This window comes from Patella vulgata, chromosome 4, assembly GCF_932274485.2.
Source record: "Patella vulgata chromosome 4, xgPatVulg1.2, whole genome shotgun sequence".
Classification (NCBI taxonomy): Eukaryota; Metazoa; Mollusca; class Gastropoda; family Patellidae; genus Patella; species Patella vulgata.
In genome coordinates this window covers 52,647,096-52,666,035 of record NC_065882.2, presented here as the reverse complement: position 1 = coordinate 52,666,035, position 18,940 = coordinate 52,647,096, and the positions used below count along the sequence as shown (strand labels likewise).

Below are 18,940 nucleotides of genomic sequence, written 5' to 3'. Positions count from 1 at the left end.
TGTCCATTTGTGACATCCGCACAGTAAACCTGTAACTTCACGTTATATCATGTGTATAGTAAAGTGCTGAAGACAAACTTAGCCTCTTTTACTTAATTTATGTATATGGTTTCCCGAAAATGGCGAATTTATTTTGAGATGATTAATTACTTTCAACTTTTGCTCCTACCACCCTCCCACGCCCACCTCCCTCCAGAAAAAAGGAAACCAAACACCAAATAATTTCATTGGTAATAGGGTATTTTGTTAGTTTTATATAATGTGAGTAATACTGTAAAGTATAATAGTTTGTCATTATAAGATGTCAATGCCAAGATTTTGGTACCTTTACCTTTTTGTTTAAACTTAATTTATTTATCTTAAGGTTTTCATCATTTGATATCACTCGTTCCTACTAGTAGACCGTCTACAGATTTGTGTTTAATTTGAGTACTGATTTCACTGTAATTATTAAGCTTAGATATGGTTGGCCGACGACCTATAAGTATAATTTTCCCCATATCTGTTAATTCTGTAAACACAAATAAATTTGTAAGAATTTCAAAATTTTCACAAAGCATAAAAAATGTAATGTATAGGCAAGAGTTTGTTGAATTTTAGCTACAGTATTACATGGAGGCATATTGGACGAAATTAACAAACCGTATCGTTTTGATACCGGAGCAGATAGTCGTTTATCCATAGGTATACGTCGTTCAAGGTTATATAGACAAACACACGTTATCGGTTGGTCAGAATGAGTTCAATTAGATCAAAAGAGGAAAGGAGATGGACAATCGATGGTAACCAATTGAATAGTTTGACCAAATCTAGAAACAGCGTACACCATGCAATGTGATCTGAGGCCTATCCTTATTTCAATCTTTAGCTTGCTACCAATGGTATCCCCGGGAGCTCGGTTTTTCAAATAATTCGAACCTCTAGAGTCCTCCTCCACCCTGCACTGCTGACAAGGGCGGGAAACTTTCTGGCTTAACACAGGGAGTGAGCAACCGCCATACCCTACGAGCCGCCGTGACCCATAAACTGTCCAAACGAAGAAGCCATGTTCGATAAGATGGAATAAGAACGTCGATTGAATTTTCTTACGGAATATTAAGAATAATTTTATTTGAAAAACTTTAAACTATTCTAATGAGACATTAAATGTATACCAGCGGAGATGACATTTTTTGTTAGTGAAATCGTGATATTTTTATAGCCATTTTTTGATGGGAGTAACCCTGCTTTCTTAGTCGGAAATACACAGATTGTGTTCAGATCGTGTTGTACGCAGTATCCACACGCCTTTATGAACTGCATCCTTCAACGAAGCGCTTATATCGTCGTACATGCTTGAAAGTGTTAGTGTCCAAGATTGATTGATAGTTTTTGTCAATGTTACTCACAATATATTTGTGTTCATTTGTGCTATAAATGTTGTTGATCGATGCCATTATAGAACTTTCGGATGACTGCTTTGAAATCCAAACAGGCGGTCTGTTCTATTTGTGGAGAATAAAGAATCTATATGTTGTTAAAAGTCTCCACAAGTCTCATCCAAATGACGCATCTGTTCACGTTGTTCGTATTATTCAACTGTCACTTAAGTGTGGGCATGTCTACCAGATGGTGTGTTACCCCGTGCATACTCTTTATTGGCTATGACGGATATTGTTCCAATGTCGTTTATTCGTCATGGCCTACGGTGACCTATACTGTCCACGCGACATGTGTCAAAAATTGATGACCCCTGAAGTATTCAGATTAATTTGTGGAATGCATGCCCTTTGAAAATTGTTTCAGATATGTAGATCTATTATATTGCTTTGCGCTCGCTTTTTATCCATCGGACTTCATAAGTTATGAAAGACTGTCATAAAGCCCTCATCCACATTTTATCTAAAATTCTTCTTAACATCTTTGTTTAAAGTGATCCTTGATACCATTCAATAAAGCCGAAAATCCGTCAACTGACGACTCTGAAATGCCGGTTATGCTTAGCGGATATTAACTGTATGGATTTCTTTGAAACAGCCAAAGTTTCATTGATTAAGGCACAACCTCCGTGCCTCTTTAGGTCAGCATTTAAAAGTAGATGATTCCCAATGAAAGGTACCCGGCCCCTAGATCCGCTCGTGACCATATTACTTGTACCTCGGCATTGTATTATATATTTTGTACTTCTGTATTGTGTCATATTTCTTGTACTTCTGTATTGTATCATATTTCTTGTACGTCTGTATTGTATATTTCCTGTACTTCTGTATTGTATCACATTTCTTGTGCTTCTGTATTGTATCTTCTGTACTTCTATATAGTATCATATTTCCTGTACTTATGTATAATATCACATTTCTTATACTTTTGTATTGTATCATATTTCGTGTATTCATGTATTGTATTATATCACTTGTACCGCTATATTATATAGCATTTCCTGTACTCTTGTATTGTATCATAATACTTGTACAGCTATATTATATAGCATTCTTGTACTCTTGTATTGTATCATAATACTTGTACTACTGTTTTGCATTGTGTGTCCTGTAGTTTCTGTATTGTATTATAGTTTTGTGTTTCTTCTTTTACTTTACTCTTATTTTTATATTTTAGATAGCGATGAAAGAGGACTATTGATGAGAAATAATGGCTGTTATACTGATTATTATAGTTTCATTATACCTGTGTGTAATACCAGACTTGAGTATATTAGCATTAACAGGTAGGTGGTTGAACAGTTGAATAACAATCGGTTTTCGTAAAGTTCCACACTAGTTTTAACTGTTACAATTGTTGTACTGTGGCGCTGTCAGTCACCAAATAAATAATGGTTGAATAGATATTGTTCGTGGGTACTGTAGTAAGATTTAAATCCCCGGTGCTAAACTATAATTATGTCGGACCAAAATAGTTGAGGATATAAACCAACAATTTATTGCAGTATTTTAATCCGAACCGTTCTTTTCACATAGTTTAAATGTAATATTTGGCTCACCATTTACCGAACTATATCTTGAACACAGTCGCAATTTGCTGAATTAATCTGCAACGTGTTGCCCTGAATTGTGACCATATTGATCGAAGTTAATACAATCGGTACTCATAAAAAGAGCAATATTTAATCTGTTGTTGCTATTAATTTATTTAGTATAATGTTAGTTGTCATTGACCTAAACCGTCACAGATAAGTCAAGTCGAATTGTGGCTATATTCTATTATAAAGGGATAACTAATTTTTATTCATAAAAAGCAAACGAAATTTCAAAACGCCGATGCTAATCTTCACAACACGAGGTTTCTGTTGAGTGTTACTAAGTGTCGTCATTTCATTAATCAAATAAACTAATAAAATAAAATAAGAGAAACTATCGAGTGAGCTGGGTATTAGTCTTCTGATTAATCCAGGATTGACCAGCTGTTTATTTAGGAGCAGAACAATCAAATGTTTATTGGGGTCAAAGTGCATGCAGTATAAATAAATATGATTATTTCTTGGTTGCTAAAGCAGATGTCACAGAGTGTAATTTCAACATTCTGTATGAAATGATGCACGAATTTAAAAGACGGAAAACTGCTCTTAATGTATATTGAGTCTTTGTAAAAACAATAGTGATGACTGTTACAGCCAGAATTTCAAATCGATCAAATCTAACTGAGGTCGTGACCATTAAAAGTTTACTTTGGTTTCTACATATTTGATTCCACAAGCTGAAGTTGGTGATATTAATTTTACAAAATGGGTGAAGTACGTGCCACAAACTATTGTATTATTTGGTTTGTCGTTTTTTAAAAAGATAATCGGAACGGATGCACCGGGCTGATTGTTATTAATTGAGTGATATTGATATTGCCGATATAGTTGGTATTAGTTATTGTAACAACTAGAATAATAATTCGTTATGAATTTTAAAGAAGTTATTAAACCGCCTGAAAATTAATGCGGCATGCTTTGTTTTACAGAGTACCAGATATGCTTTAATAGAAGTGTACCAGTTCTAACAGATGAGCAGAGATTGTTTATGACTTTAATGCACTACTATGATAATCATACAAGACCAGTATTTAATGCATCACATGCTGTAGATGTCTATATGGGAATAACCCTTACACAAATATTTGACGTGGTAGGTAAATTATGTAATAACATTTCAAATTGCTTATTTTATTGCACGAGTGAAAAATTTGTAGTGTAGTATGTAGTATGGGCATATTTTGTGTTGCCATGGTTTAAAGGAATGTTTTATACATATTAAACCAGATGTCGTTTATTTAGGGTTATTATGCTAATTTTGATATCCAAAGGGTTAATATATAATTGTTGGCGTGTAAAGCACAATAATTATGTTGTCATTGACAATAACAGGTTTTTTGACATTAGCACAGGAAGTGAAGCTTTTTTCCAAAACTTTTCGTTTAACCTACATGTATATTTGGTTTTGATGACTATATGAAAAAATCCGAATTATACTAGGAGATCAATAATAAACTGGTTGAAACCTAATTTTGAAAGGTAGGCAAAATTCTCCTCTCCACAATGAATACATGGCTTTAGCTATATGCCGGAAAATGGTCTTAGCAATGTATCGACGAGATTTCAGGAACCATTCCATTTCATACTACAAGAACATCACAATGAGGTTAGACCCTGGAGATAGGAGTTGATTTGAACCGAAAGTGATCGACTGCATACATTTGTTTTATTTGTGGACATTTTTGATCACGGTCTTTACTAGGTAATACGATAGTCACCGAAATATTTAAATACAATTTTATGTTGGCATTGGAAGTATCTCAAACGTCGAATTTAATTATGCTATTTGACAACCGTCGACTCTGTGGCATTGTTCTTGTCCGGAGACATAAATCCATATAAAAAAGATCTATACGCCAAAATATAACATGAATGAGAATATAAATACCCAATATCCAGTAAACGGTAAATTGGTTCATTATTTTCTTTTTAAAAGACGGGGATCGGAAATAAGTGCCTAAAAACAAGCTCCTTGCAATGAAACAACTTGGGAGAATTATTAAAAATGAATTATTTATGGCCAAAAACTTTTTAATCAGGAAAAGGATAGAAAGTAATTTTAAAAATAGGGTACTATGATATTCCCTGAAGACCGTTTATCGGTCAAATGTGCATTCATCTATAACTAAGTAGTTTCTAATTATATTTCTCTTGACTGAATATTTTATTTCGGGTGAATTAATGACGCTATGATGCGATACCGAATAATTTGGATTGGTAGGAATTTTTCTTTTAAAATATCAACCTTTGAACATTGGAAATAAATTAACTCAAAAATAAATTTGGGGGGTGAAGGTATTTATGAAATATGACAACCAGTTTAAGTTCACGATAAATTACATTTATATAACGTATTTACGGTGGCTGATAAGGGACATGAAAAATATATTTTTTTTTTTTTTAATATTCAACCAAGTCAATTTTAATATAATTTGTTTTTTATAATTTTCACCCAAGTCAATTTTAATTTCCACCCAAGTCATTTGTAATATAATTTGTTTTTTTTTAATTTCCACCCAAGTCAATATTAATATAATTTGTTTTTTTTTTATAGTTTTCACCCAAGTAAATTTTAATTTTCACCCAAGTCATTTGTAATATGATTTATTTTTTTAATTATCACCCAAGTCATTTGTAATATAATGATGGGCCATTTTGCCCGGACAGCGTTCCCGCCTATTCTTCTTCGAAATCCCTTTGCTGGTCCTGTAAGTACCGCGTGTGTGTGTGTGTGGGGGGGGGGGGGGCTTTCGGATGGGAAAATAAACGTGCAGGGGGCGACTACGACATCTCTTATATGAAATTTCAACTGTCAAGTGTTATTTTACTTGCACGCCAATATTGATATCAGCATGCACCAATCATAGCCAACACCTACGAACATCCAGACACCGAATTTAGCACACAGTGTTTTGAAAAGATATAACACAAAACAACTTGGCCATTGTGCACTTATGGTACACATTGGCGTGCATGTAAAATAACTCTCGACAGTTGAAATTTCATATAAGAGATATCGTAGTGTCGCTTCTGGCATACTGCATTCATTAGTCCAGTCGGAGCAGAACAGTAGGACGTTAAACCCCCATTTCATTTCATTTCAATGCGTTTCACTGTCAAATCTCGACTAAGATTGTGTCGACCCCTGCACGTTTATTTTCACACCCGAAATCCCCCCCCCCCACGCCCCCAGTACTTTCAAGACCAGCAAAAGGCGGGACCGGCCCATCATTATATTGCAAATGATTTGGGTGAAAATTATCAGCCATTATCAGCCACTGTGCGTATTAGCATTTTCTTTAAATATAACGCATAAAGATACTTTTTTTTCTCAAATAAGATATTTACTTGGCCTTGAGGTGACATAAGGTCACAGTGTCCATTTCATTGGGTTATAATAATTTGTTATAAAGAAAACAAGCACAGGAGAAATATACCAAGAAAAGGCTGGTTTATGTCTGTTTAAATTAGTCAAATCGGCTGAGATAAGTGTTGCATAAAATGTACCAAATATGTTTTGTTTGCTAGACTTTTAAAAGGGAAACTGACATCTTTGAGTGTACAGAAGTTCTTTAAAATTTAACAGTTCGGTGGATTTGGTTCCTGTTAAACAGCAAATAGTTATATGCTTTGGAAACTTGAAATAGACGAATATGGGTCTAAAGGCACATATTAATATAATATGAGTGTATATAAGTGATTTACATTCAATTTCTTTAAAAACAATTTTGTTCGGTGACAGTTTAAATTGAACGACATTTTTTATTCTTTTCACATTATTTTGTGGGTGGGATATAGTTGTTTTTGTTCATTAAATAACGCTCAAAACCATAAAGTACATGATGTAATGTACTAATTTTAACTGTTCATTGTGTCTTAGATAATGAATATTAGAATACCATATGCTCACGGTAAACAAAGAGAACATCCATATTGATTGGAATTGACCAATCTTGAATTCTAAATCGATTTTTTAATTTCGAATATTATGGATAATATTGAGTTAGAGGTTGGTTTCTTTAATAAGAGGGGCGGCGCATTATGGCTAAGTGAGTAAGACGCTGACTCGCTAGCCTGAAGGTCGCGGGTTCGCTACCGAGAAAGTTCATTAGGATTTCCCAGTGTGGTTTCTCCTTATTTTGTCAGTGGTGCAGTAAGGAGGGCCTGGCAAGGACAACTGTCTAGTCGTTCGGATGGGACGAGGAGCGGTGTATACATTGGAGTGCAAGTAAAAGATCCTTTGGCAGTTGGAATTCGATTTAAGAGTAGACCGTAGGTCCACTGTACGGGCAAAATTTCCCTCATAGGATACTGCATGGCGTATGCCCGTCTTCATTAGCCCAGTCGGGGCAGAACAGTAGGAGGCCAAACTCCATTTCGTTTTCAATAGTTGGAATACAAAGATATAAAAACGAAATTATGCCGGCTGGTAACAGTTATTTCGCTCGCTTTGATATTTGATATATATATTTATATATAATTGTCTTATTATAGTCTCCATTTTGTATGGCGATGAGTCAAACATAGATTATATGCATACTCTGCATTGCCCGCAACCCATGCTTTTACTATTTGCTGAACGTATCAATAGTCTGGACGTGCATTTTAGAAGATAACCTAGGGTTGGTAGGCACCAGTGGAATCAAATTATTAAGTATTCAATTTTCGCAGAACCGTCATAAACATGTGTTTATCAGACTTAAATATATTAAGGAGTTCACATCTAAGTTATTTCTAATATGATTAGAAAACCATTCTGGGGCTTTTTACTGCCTCGTTTCATTCTGATTAATCTGTTACATTATAGAAATATGGCATTTTCCCCATTTGTCAAGATATCCAGTAATCTTTATGTTATGAAGGTGGCTTGCTAAGATCTGAGCAATGCGTAATAGAAAGCCGCAATCAAAAGGCATCATCGTCGTACGCCTTGAACTCATAATGCTTATTTATTTATTTGCTCCCATGTATGATAACAGTATACGCTGTTAATGTATTTTTTGTAAAAACAAATGAACAGTCATATTTTAATGTATTATTATTTTATGTTTTGTAAATGCTGATTAAACGTATACTGACAAAATTACATAGGTATTGGGATGGAGCATACCGCCGATTTGTGTTATGTTTAGAATATGAGGAAAACCATAAAATAAATTATTGATTTTCATAAAACCTTTAATCTTGTGATTTACTTACCCTCGGTCATTTATTTATATTGGGTTAATATCTTGGTTGAGATCAAAAGAATTTATTTTTTTGTATCTTTTTATTAATGTATTATTTTCATATGTATCACATTCTTGAATACCATATTTTAAGGTCCATTTTGAGTTTAAATCACCTTCTACCCAGTAGCTTCGGCTTATGACATTCGAACTATTGATCACTTCAGCAAATAATAGTGTAGTAGTGGCTAGTGTTGGGTAAAATACAGTGTACATATAACGTTAATCTTTGACATATTAGTAATTGTTCACATTAAATATTTTCGACAATTACTGAGAAAATAAAACCCATAGCTTTTCTGCAGTCTTTTGTGGTTTGCATATTTCGTCTCGTATATGAATAATACATTATGCATTAAAGACGGCTAATTAATTTCCTTATTTAGATTTAACTAAAGTAAGGCTGAAGGGTAATCTTCAGATAGTTATTTAGACGACTAAAACACATATCTTTGGTTAGATACACAATAGTTGGCCTCGATGTTCATGGATAGAAATGAGGTTTCCTTCAGTCGTCAAATGGTTAATGTAAGATCCATAGAAAATAATGGGATTACTTTAGGATGGATCTACGTTATTAATAGTTGGACCGATATGTCTGTAATTGTGTACAGCCCGAGAGTCCATCTTTAGTCTGAAATGTCGGGGCTTTCAACGTAGAACATACATGTCAGTTTTGGTCATTGATAATATTTTACTCTATAAAACTAAAAAGCAATTGGCCGCTTCTGAACGCACTGATACCACTGCCCACTTGCCCAACTTTCATCCTAGTATGTTACTTTTTTAATAGACTAAAACAAAACACTCCAATACTGTTCATTTAAATACTAAGTAGATTACATAGAGAAAGGTAATTGATTAGGGTATAATTCCCGTAGACAATACAGTAATTACCAGACAATTGAACGCCTATGAACGACAGAAAAAAGGAAATCATTGGTTTGATTCCTAGCTTGTTTATAAATTGCTTTCTATTCCCTTTCGCCCTATTGTATAATTTGTAATTTACCCTAAGTATAATCTAAAATTAAAAAAAAAATAGTTAAAAAGTATGAACAAAATGTTAAGTGTATGTATGCTAATTACATATATAAAAATATATTACTGCCTTGTATACTAGGATAATATCATATTTTTATAGACAATCTCATTAGACTTGTTCCAGTATGGAAACCATTTAGTTAACAAACTGAAAATCTGTATTAACAACCGTTTTCTACCATGTGTTCTTACAGGTTCTTACTAACGTCATAGAAACAAACCAAGATTGTGATCACAATTCGATGATAGATTCTAGCGAACATTGATCCCAATGCCGTATATAAATATTATCATTAGATAGTTATTCTTGACAAAACCCAGCAAATCCATCAATTAAAATAGAGTAAACTATTTCAATATTGAGATAACAAAAAAATGGGGAGCACGGACGGTAAACCCTTTTATAACGATATTTTTTTCTAAATCGAAGTGCTTTATAGAAGTGACGTTTATGTAGGTTACGAGATTAACATTTGTCTCTGAACTGCTTTTTCTTTCTTGACGGTTCTTTGCGAATCGTTATGTAAAACTCCTTGTCCGTGTAGATGTTTACATTGACTACACAATCATTGCTTTGTGAGGAGAGGTAAACCGATCGGATTAAAGGAACGTTCTAGTTTTTGACGGAAATATCGTATGAAACAAACATTTGGTCTTGAGACAAAATTCCCACATCTTAAACCCAACTCGGGATTTATAAATTCCGATATGCATTATTGATATTAGTTATACGCCTATGTTTGATGATATGTCTAATATGGTCGCCTTTAAAAAGAAAGATGAAATTTATGTGATAGTACAAGTTTGCTACAACAGATTTATTTTGTTAAGCGCAAAATAAACACGCACCAGGCCATCATCTCTTTCAATTATAACTGAAACAAATATTAATCAATCAAATATAGAAGTTAATATTCTTTCTGTTGTTTACACATATTGAAATGAATATCCTTCAGAGCTAAGACATAGTGCATGGTTAAAAATGGTTCCAGCTTTCAAGAAACATAACTGCCATAATTACTGTCGTATAATGGAAAACCGTCAACAGATCATTTAGCAACGAAAGTAGTTCCTTTAAAGTAGTTCCCTTTAGTTTTTGTGTATATTTAAATGACCTAAGTCCGTAACTCAAAATCCTTCAAAATCTTCGACATCGAAAACACGAATTATTGGTCAATTTAAATCAACATTGATGATGTAAACTTACCGGGAAAAGATGAGCTTCTGATATCCGATATTTAAGATAAAATAATTTTTTTAACATTGGTACACGAATCGTGTACCATAATGCGCTTCAGCCCCAGTTGTATTGAGAGACTCGAGGGACGAGGCTAGACACATTGCACCAAATCAAATGGAGTTATGTAGACTAGAATAACTAGACACTAGAAATTTGCACTCGATTGAGATTGCTGACTTATTTCGCCGAACATAACTGATTTGAAATTGGAGTAAAAACGGAAACCATTAAATGTAAATCAGTTTATATACATTCATATTACAGTATTATATGCGTTGCGACCCACTTTTGTCAATTTCTAGGTCCCAAATGTTAGCGAATTAGCTCCTTTAATTTTGGTTGACATTCTGGTTGGCGAGAATCAAAGAAGAGGATGTGGATTCCTATTTTCTGACATAATATTTTGGTAAATATTCCTGATTTTGAGGCGGAAAGATAACAAAGATAAAAGAAAGTGCATTCCCTTGCCCAACAAAATCACAGGCAAATCTCAAATGACGGGGTGGGGGAGGGGCAGAGGGGTGGGGGTGGGGTGGGAATGGATGGCCGAATGGTTAGCACGTGCTCGCTGTATCATAAAGTCTGTCATCGAGTCAACTGGCGTGGTTTCGATTCCCCGTTTGTACGTGACGAGGAGTAGGGTCGCCTGTCCAACCTCGTGGGTTTTCACTGGGTCCTCCGGTTTCCTCCCACTGATATAGACCCCTACGCGTAAGCGAATTATTGATATAATTTAACCATATGTTAATCCCGAAATGACCTAGTTTGTGTCGAGTGTACGTTAAACCAACCCTCCCCCTCTCTATCTCTCCCTCTCTCTCTCTCTCTCTTTCTCTCTCTCGCATAATGTATCTTTAAACAATTTATATATATTAATTATATTTATTTTAAAAATTGTGCTACAAGTCTGTGAAAGCATGAATGGTGTAATATTATTTGATACAATATAAATATCGAAACCAATCTCAGATTTTCATCAAGATTCATTTTTTAATGTCTGCAATATTCATTACACAAACTGAGTCTAGCGTTCTATGTTATGAAGTGCGTTTTTCAGTTAACATGTTAAAATCGATATTATAGTGGATGCAGACCGGGGTTAAGTATAGGGATAGCTCAAATATATGAATGGAAGTTGATTTATGATTTAAACGGTAATTGAAAAGATCAAATGATAATAGTGCAATGTGAACTTAAACCACGCATGCGCTATGAGGGGTACCATAAAACGGATGATCTCTAGATAAAAATCATTAAAGATACATTATGGGCGCTGGCAGTTCTCACTATAATAGTTAAAAACTAGACAAGGTAAAGGCAATTTGCTGAGGCAATTTTATCCACTATGAACCGAGAATTAAGCGATTTAAATTTCACCATTGCTAAAGCCTGTACGATAAAAACATAGTCTCGATCATCCATTTCATGATTAAATTATGAATGGTGGTCTAGCAGCAAATGGGATCATAATCCAGTAAATATCACGGGCTAACGATGCCATCGAGAGTTGATTATGGTCTGGATAAGTTTATTAATGTCTAATTAATAATTTAGATAACATTTCAGGCCCAAAGAAAGACCTGCAATAGGCAGATTTATCTTTTGCATAATGTATGTTTAAATAAATCCTCAGATAGACCTTGAGAGTGTGCGATATCTATTCTCGTTGAAATCAACCACCGAGTTTGATAAAACTAGGCGAATATATATCATCGCAATCATTCCAAATATACAAGTTAACAAACCATGTTTAACCATCGATTCTTCAATCAAATTCTAAGCCCATGACGCAAAAACAAAAACCGATTTGCACAACACGGCTACCATAATGACACGATTTCCCATTATTTAGCATCGATATAAATTATTATCCTTAGAGTTCAAGGGGTGATGAACAGTAATTACAATCGCGATATGTTTTGTTTTTCAGGAAGAGAAGAATCAAGTGATGACAACAAATGTTTGGTTAGACCAGGTTAGATTGTTCATTTTTATATACATTAAACATGCATTATGCAAAAGATAAACCTGCCTATTGCAGGTAATGTAAAAATACTGTTTTCAGCTAATGGGTGCGGTATTCTCGCATCGGTTTTAACATAGTAAACTCACAATTAGTAGATAGCTGACTGTGTGCAGAATGCGATATTAATTGGGATGTTTGAATTCTTTTGCGATTTTTGGTTGTATGTACATGTATACAAATTCTAACCTCCCTTTTTAATAGATACACAAGCAAGTCATGTCTTTGTTAATTAGCATCTATAATTATTTTGAAAATCAAGTTTAACTAATGCTCACTTTAATCTGATATTAAACATTAAGGTTATGTGTGGATTTCATCTTGTATAACAGCACCTCAGGGACAAATATCTCCACGTTTGCTTTATTCAGAAATAGTTTTTGCTCATCCTGAAAGTCTTCTTAAGTCATTTTTCATTATTTTTCATCTCTGAAGTTTTATAAGAATCATTCCCAGAGAAATCCATTATATTTGGAGCGTAAATGGGGATATGTAATATGTTCCTCCGAGTTTTAAAATAATATACTGAATCCTATTTGGTCATTCTGACGTCGGTCCATCCATCAATCTCAAGCAACTAACTACCCTGAATTTATACAAATGGAAATAATCGATCATATAAAACTATAGAAGTGCCGTGTATAGGAGAGGTAACTCTGTCATTCTTAAAGTTGTCATTAACTAGTGTTTTTTTTAGGATGATTGACATAATAAGAACATCCTTTAGAGAGGTTTTGAGTACAAAATTCTGCAGGCATATTATCGAAATATAAAATGTGTATTGTTACACTTATTAGCATTGAAACTTGTATATATCGCGAACATTCACTGCGAAATGCTCAGACTGGATACAGGTGATTTAGCTGTTGGTTCATTTTATACCCTATTCCGGTCACCATTAATGATTACGAATCCCCCGAGCTTTCTTACTTAATATGCAAAAAATTTGCACAATTACTTAAATGTAGCCCTTGTATAAAATTTGTTTTACAGGAATGGTGGGATGAGAAATTAAAATGGAACCCTGATGATTTTAATGGCTTAAAAATGTTAAGAGTACCATGTCATACAATCTGGAAACCAGATATTATTTTATATAATAGGTATAACAACATACTATCTAGATCTCTTTTATTGGTGGAGCCGCAGTGACTCATTGAGTAATGCACTGACTCGAAAACCAGAAGGTCCGAGTTTCGCGCCCGGTGCTGGCCGAGGGAGTTCCGGGGGATTTTACGGCATGGGTTCCCCTGGTCAGTGTTGCGTGACGGAAGGCCTGGTAAGGAACAATGTCTAGTTGTTCGGACAGTTGGAATTCGAAATAAGAGAAGACAGTAGCACCGTTATCCGGGCAAAGGTTTCCTCATAGCGCACTGCATGGCATACTAATTGTTGTTTGATTCATGCGTGTTCTACTGTTCGGTTACTCTATTGGGTGTCCATCGCACGGGGGTATGACTATTTAGCTATAAGTAGTGATGGAGGTTGTGTACGAGACAGAGCATGCTTACGCTTTCTAGAACACCTAATATCATTTTATCTTTGGGGAATGATTTCATATAGGTATTAAACTATCTTGTAGCGTAAGCTGTGGATAATACAGTATGTCTGTACTCTATGCACATACTGAACATGACTAGTGTTCTGAATTAATAACAGTATTTTTACTTTAAAGATACATTGTCCTGAAAGTATTTATTGGATGGTTATGTCCGGTAGAAGTATGGCAAATTTGGTATATATGGAAAGTATAGACACACAATCTTACCAGAAACATACTGGATTAACCGATAAACACCCATGGGGCAAGCACTGGGCAAATTTGTCAAAGTATCAATAACTGGCAACCAGACTCTTGTCTACAAGCTTATTGTATGCTAGATTTACTGAGGCAGCGGTTGTTATTTCTTGATCAAATATATAGTTAATCGGTTTTGAAAACATTGAGGGTGTCAAGTACAAAAGACTCTGCAATTAAACGGCGGAAAAAGAAGTTGGCAGAAAATAATTAAGAATTTACTAAGGCCTCAATATATACTATAAATGGACAGTAAGTAATGCAAAATACATCCTGAAAAATGGACCCTCTCTCAACGAATTGAGGTGACAGACATGGCGTCTAACAACCGTTTTGTTGAGAGGGATTTGAAGCAAACTTTTGATTAGTTTGAATATGTTTTAGTCCAAATATATCATCAATTTACACAGTCTGTACGCGCGGAAGTATCTTTAATTATAATGTTATCTTACATTAATTACATTTTAAATTACAGTTTCCCAGCATCTGTACCGTATTTAACAACCCGGTTGCTGAGTATTAAGAAAAACATGTATATTTACGCATATTAGTTAGTCAAGGACATAAAACTCTACATAAATCAAATAAGTATCCCATGCCATATTAGTAACCAGTCCTCTGTGTATTATAAAGACCATGACGTGTTAATTAGTTAATTTTCCACATGTTAATCAAATCACATGGGTATTCGTTATTAACCGTTAAAATAGATAATTACTCAGCTAACCGTATGCACTTAGTATCTTTATTTCAGCGCTGAAGACTATACCAATGGTTATATGCAAGCCTTAGCCATGGTGTCCTATAAAGGAAAAGTATTCTGGCCACCTATTGTTAAATTTCGCAGCACCTGTCACATCGACATTACCTACTTTCCTTTTGATGATCAGCTTTGCCATATGAAGTTCGGCTCCTGGGCATATGATGGTTTTCAAGTGGATGTCTTCAACCGCTCAAATCCGATAGATCTGTCCAACTTTGTTAGTAACGGCGAATGGGATTTACTGAGCGTGAAAGCTGAACGACATGTTGTCAAATATCCTTGCTGTCCAGAGCCTTTCCCAGACGTGACATTTTCGATTCATCTGCGTCGCCGAACTCTGTACTACATGTATAATGTTATTGTGCCGTGTATAATGCTGTCGGTGTTGACATTATTGGTATTCTGGATGAGTCCTGACAGTGGTGAGAAGGTTACCTTGGGTCTGACAGTTTTATTAGCCTTCTCGGTCTTTATGCTTCTAATAGCTGAAAACATGCCAGCTACATCAAGTTTCGTCCCATTAATAGGTAAGAAATATGGCCAGATAAAACTTCCAATAGATATCAGTAAGCTCGTAAACAAGCCATATAATCCATATGGTTATCACACTCTTCATTATAAGACGTAACCAGCTAGAACATCCATCAATTTCACTTGAACTGATTCGTTTAATTAACTATAAATGCATAGACAATATACCTAGCATGTTGTACGTTGCCATTCCCTTTCACAGTCTTAAGAGTTCGGTGTATTATGAACTAGAGCCGACTGCCCAACTCGTGACTTTTCTCCGTAATCAACCGCCCAACTGCTATGGACCTCTGCAAGAAATAATACAAATGACATTTTAAAAACGTACAACGTTAGTCTCGAAATGACCTAGTTTGTGTTAAGTGGATGTAAACCTGCACGTTTGTTTATTCCGGGAAGATTTAGGTTAATAGTAATTGCCGAATGACCGCACCAGAAAAGGTCATTATAATCCTTAAAAAACTAACAACTCAGGAAAAATCGATCATGTCGTAAATATTGTACTAAAAATCGCCGTACCTGAGAATAAATCCCCACCCCCGGTTTTGTGGCGGTAATCTTAGTCCTAAACAATTTCATTTCACATTTTAACTTAATAGTTTGAAATATTTATCTTTCAGGAATCTATTTGACGACAATTATGGCATTAACTTCTATGTCAGTCATTTTAGCAGTCGTCGTATCTAACATCAGTAATAGTGGTCACCGCGAAAAGGCATTACCGCCATTTATAAGAGCAGTGGTTATCCTTCTCTCCAAAGTGTGCTGCATAAAACTTAGATTTGTTAATCGGGCAGTTTGTGACGGTCAAATTATTCAGTGTGCAAGCAAGAGAAATAGCCAAATGTTCTATAAAGGAAATTCCAACAACATTTCACACGATTCGGGTTGTGGTTTGATAGATTTTGAAAATGGCGAACCCAACAATGGCCGTAATCTGGAGCGCGCCAACAAGCGACGTGATGATCGCGGTGAGAATCGTGAACTTAATGAACTATTGTGTAAAGTTCATGAAATGATGTGTCGTGAAAATGACCGAGATAAAAATGATTATCTTTGTAAACAATGGCAGGAAGTAGGTATTGTTGTTGATCGGTGTATGTTTTGGATTTTCGTGTTGGGGACGTCTATGTCTACTATTTATCTTTTAGTCATCATGCCCATGACAAAACCAGATAAAACTTCGTGAAACTAACTATAATATATTTATGATTTTATGCCGATGGATCCCCTGGTAGCCGGGTGCATACAATAAACATAAATCCTATACAACCCGATAAAGGCGTGATCCTGGAATTTTGATGATGGTACAGGAGCGCGGCAGCGACACAGAATCAGAAAGCTTGACATACACGGCCACCTACTCTAACTGTTTTCCAAGTGACTTTGGTTGCTGTTAACGGTACACCGTTGCTGTTAACGTGCTTAAAGTCACAATAACGAACTTTTTATTTCGTTTCTGTGTGGTGCGGACAAAGCGAACAAAATCGATTATAAACTTTAGTCAAACTACATGTCGAATGTAAAAAAATCGGCAAATTAGAATAAGGACAGTGAATGTAATAATAGGGATTGTTAATACATAAGATCGAACAAAAACCGATCAAATACCCGAGAAACAGTATTGATTGTTCTCTGTGATGCACGTTACCCGTCTTTATGTTTAGGCAAATGGACCGTTATAAAAAATTTATGAAAATTATCCACAGCGATCACTCCTTATAATATGCTAGAAGGTTTAATTCAAAATATTCTAACATACAGTATTTTATTTGAATTCATAGAACTTTGCATTTTCACTAAGTCATAGTTTCAGTAAATTATGGACACAATTTTGAAAACATAAAACAAAGACAGTAAGATTGATTGTAGAATATATTAAGGAATTAAATATTTGTTTGTGTGCGTGTGTTGGTAACTCTTTCTTTAACTTTATACATATCAAAGCCCGGTTAAGATACACACAGCTGTTATTGCCTACCTTCGAGAGTCATTTTTGGTCCTTTGTTTTAGTTATCCATCAAAGACCCGGTGTGGGTACCTACCGGTACCCAATTACAGCAGATCAACACGACCTCTGTATAATGCAAACTCGCAAATAATGTCGTTCACTCAAGATAAATGGCTAAGTATCCCCAATTCAAATTAACATTTATATACAATGTACAACGAATGCATGTATTCTACCCCTAAATTACCGTTATGAAAAGTTATAGAATTGGGTGGAATGTTGGCTGTTCGAGGATCTCGAAAAGAAGGGGTATACAAGAAAGAATTCTACGCCGACCCCCTAAAAAGGATTGGTTGGTTCAAGCAATGGAAATATCTGGTTGTCAAGGATAAAATGTTTTATTTAAGGACACGAGGATCTGATAAAACTTGCAGTTATGTATTTCTCCCGAATTTTTTTTTTATGTTTAAGTCAAATTTAATTGATGACATAACATACTGGTTTTTTTTGTTTGTCTGAACACTGAACTTTGGGCCTGTCCACTTTGTTAACAAATAAGATTATCTTGACTTTAGAATTCCCTTCACATGAAACATACTTCAATATGAAAAGCGACGTTTCTTCGGTTTCCAGTTATGGGTACGGAGACACTATCTCTTCGGCAATACTATATACCGGAAAACACCGGAAAACAACCGGAAAACACCGGAAAACAACATTTTATACTGAATGCCGGAAAACACCGGAAAAACACTAAATATCGGAAAACACCCTAAATACCGGAAAACACCCTAAATAGGTAACCCGGAGCCTGGTCCTCTGTGTGCGGTTTTGGACCAAGTGAGCGCCGATAAAGGAAAGTCAAGGCCATTACGATGTTCGTTTTACAAATAGCCCCGCCCAATAAAAAAAGAAATTTCCGTTTTTTTTTTCTCCAAAATTTTTTTGACGAGATTTTTTTAGAGAGCGCGCCGCGCCGCGCCGCTCCGGGAGGGATCATCGTCAGGGTGGGACGGGGGTGGAATTGTCCAGTCACGTGACGAACATAGATCTTCCGTTCCTCAACCCATATTATTTCCACAGTCATTGTCATTAATCACAAATTACGGGATGATATACTAAAATGCAGGTTTACTTTTAAATAGTGCAAATGATACTTTTCCATCTACAATCTTCAGATCAAAAGATGCAAGTTCTTACACAGTGCAGCACAATTTGTGCACCAGAAGACATCTCGAATATCGATTGTCTGAAAAAACATTTTCTCGGGGACTTTTTTTCCGAATACGTATTCGGTGTAAATCTTCAGCCACCAGGAAGTGGTTAACATAGTAATGTTTTATTACGAT

At 35.2% G+C, this 18,940-nt stretch overlaps 1 protein-coding gene across 2 annotated transcripts in view; it reads left to right on the top strand.

The window, feature by feature from the left end:
* LOC126818777 (neuronal acetylcholine receptor subunit alpha-10) overlaps positions 1-17,543 on the top strand; it is a 37,779-nt gene extending 20,236 nt beyond the window's left edge. Inside the window, exons 2-7 of one of the 2 annotated variants that reach the window (XM_050546337.1) lie at positions 2,596-2,704; positions 3,943-4,106; positions 12,456-12,500; positions 13,542-13,651; positions 15,101-15,636; positions 16,261-17,543. In XM_050546337.1, the coding sequence (XP_050402294.1) occupies positions 2,629-2,704; positions 3,943-4,106; positions 12,456-12,500; positions 13,542-13,651; positions 15,101-15,636; positions 16,261-16,829 (1,500 nt within the window). In that variant the 5' untranslated portion in view covers positions 2,596-2,628 and the 3' untranslated portion in view covers positions 16,830-17,543. The other variant, XM_050546338.1, reaches the window with a different exon arrangement.
* Positions 17,544-18,940: the final 1,397 nt, after the last annotated feature.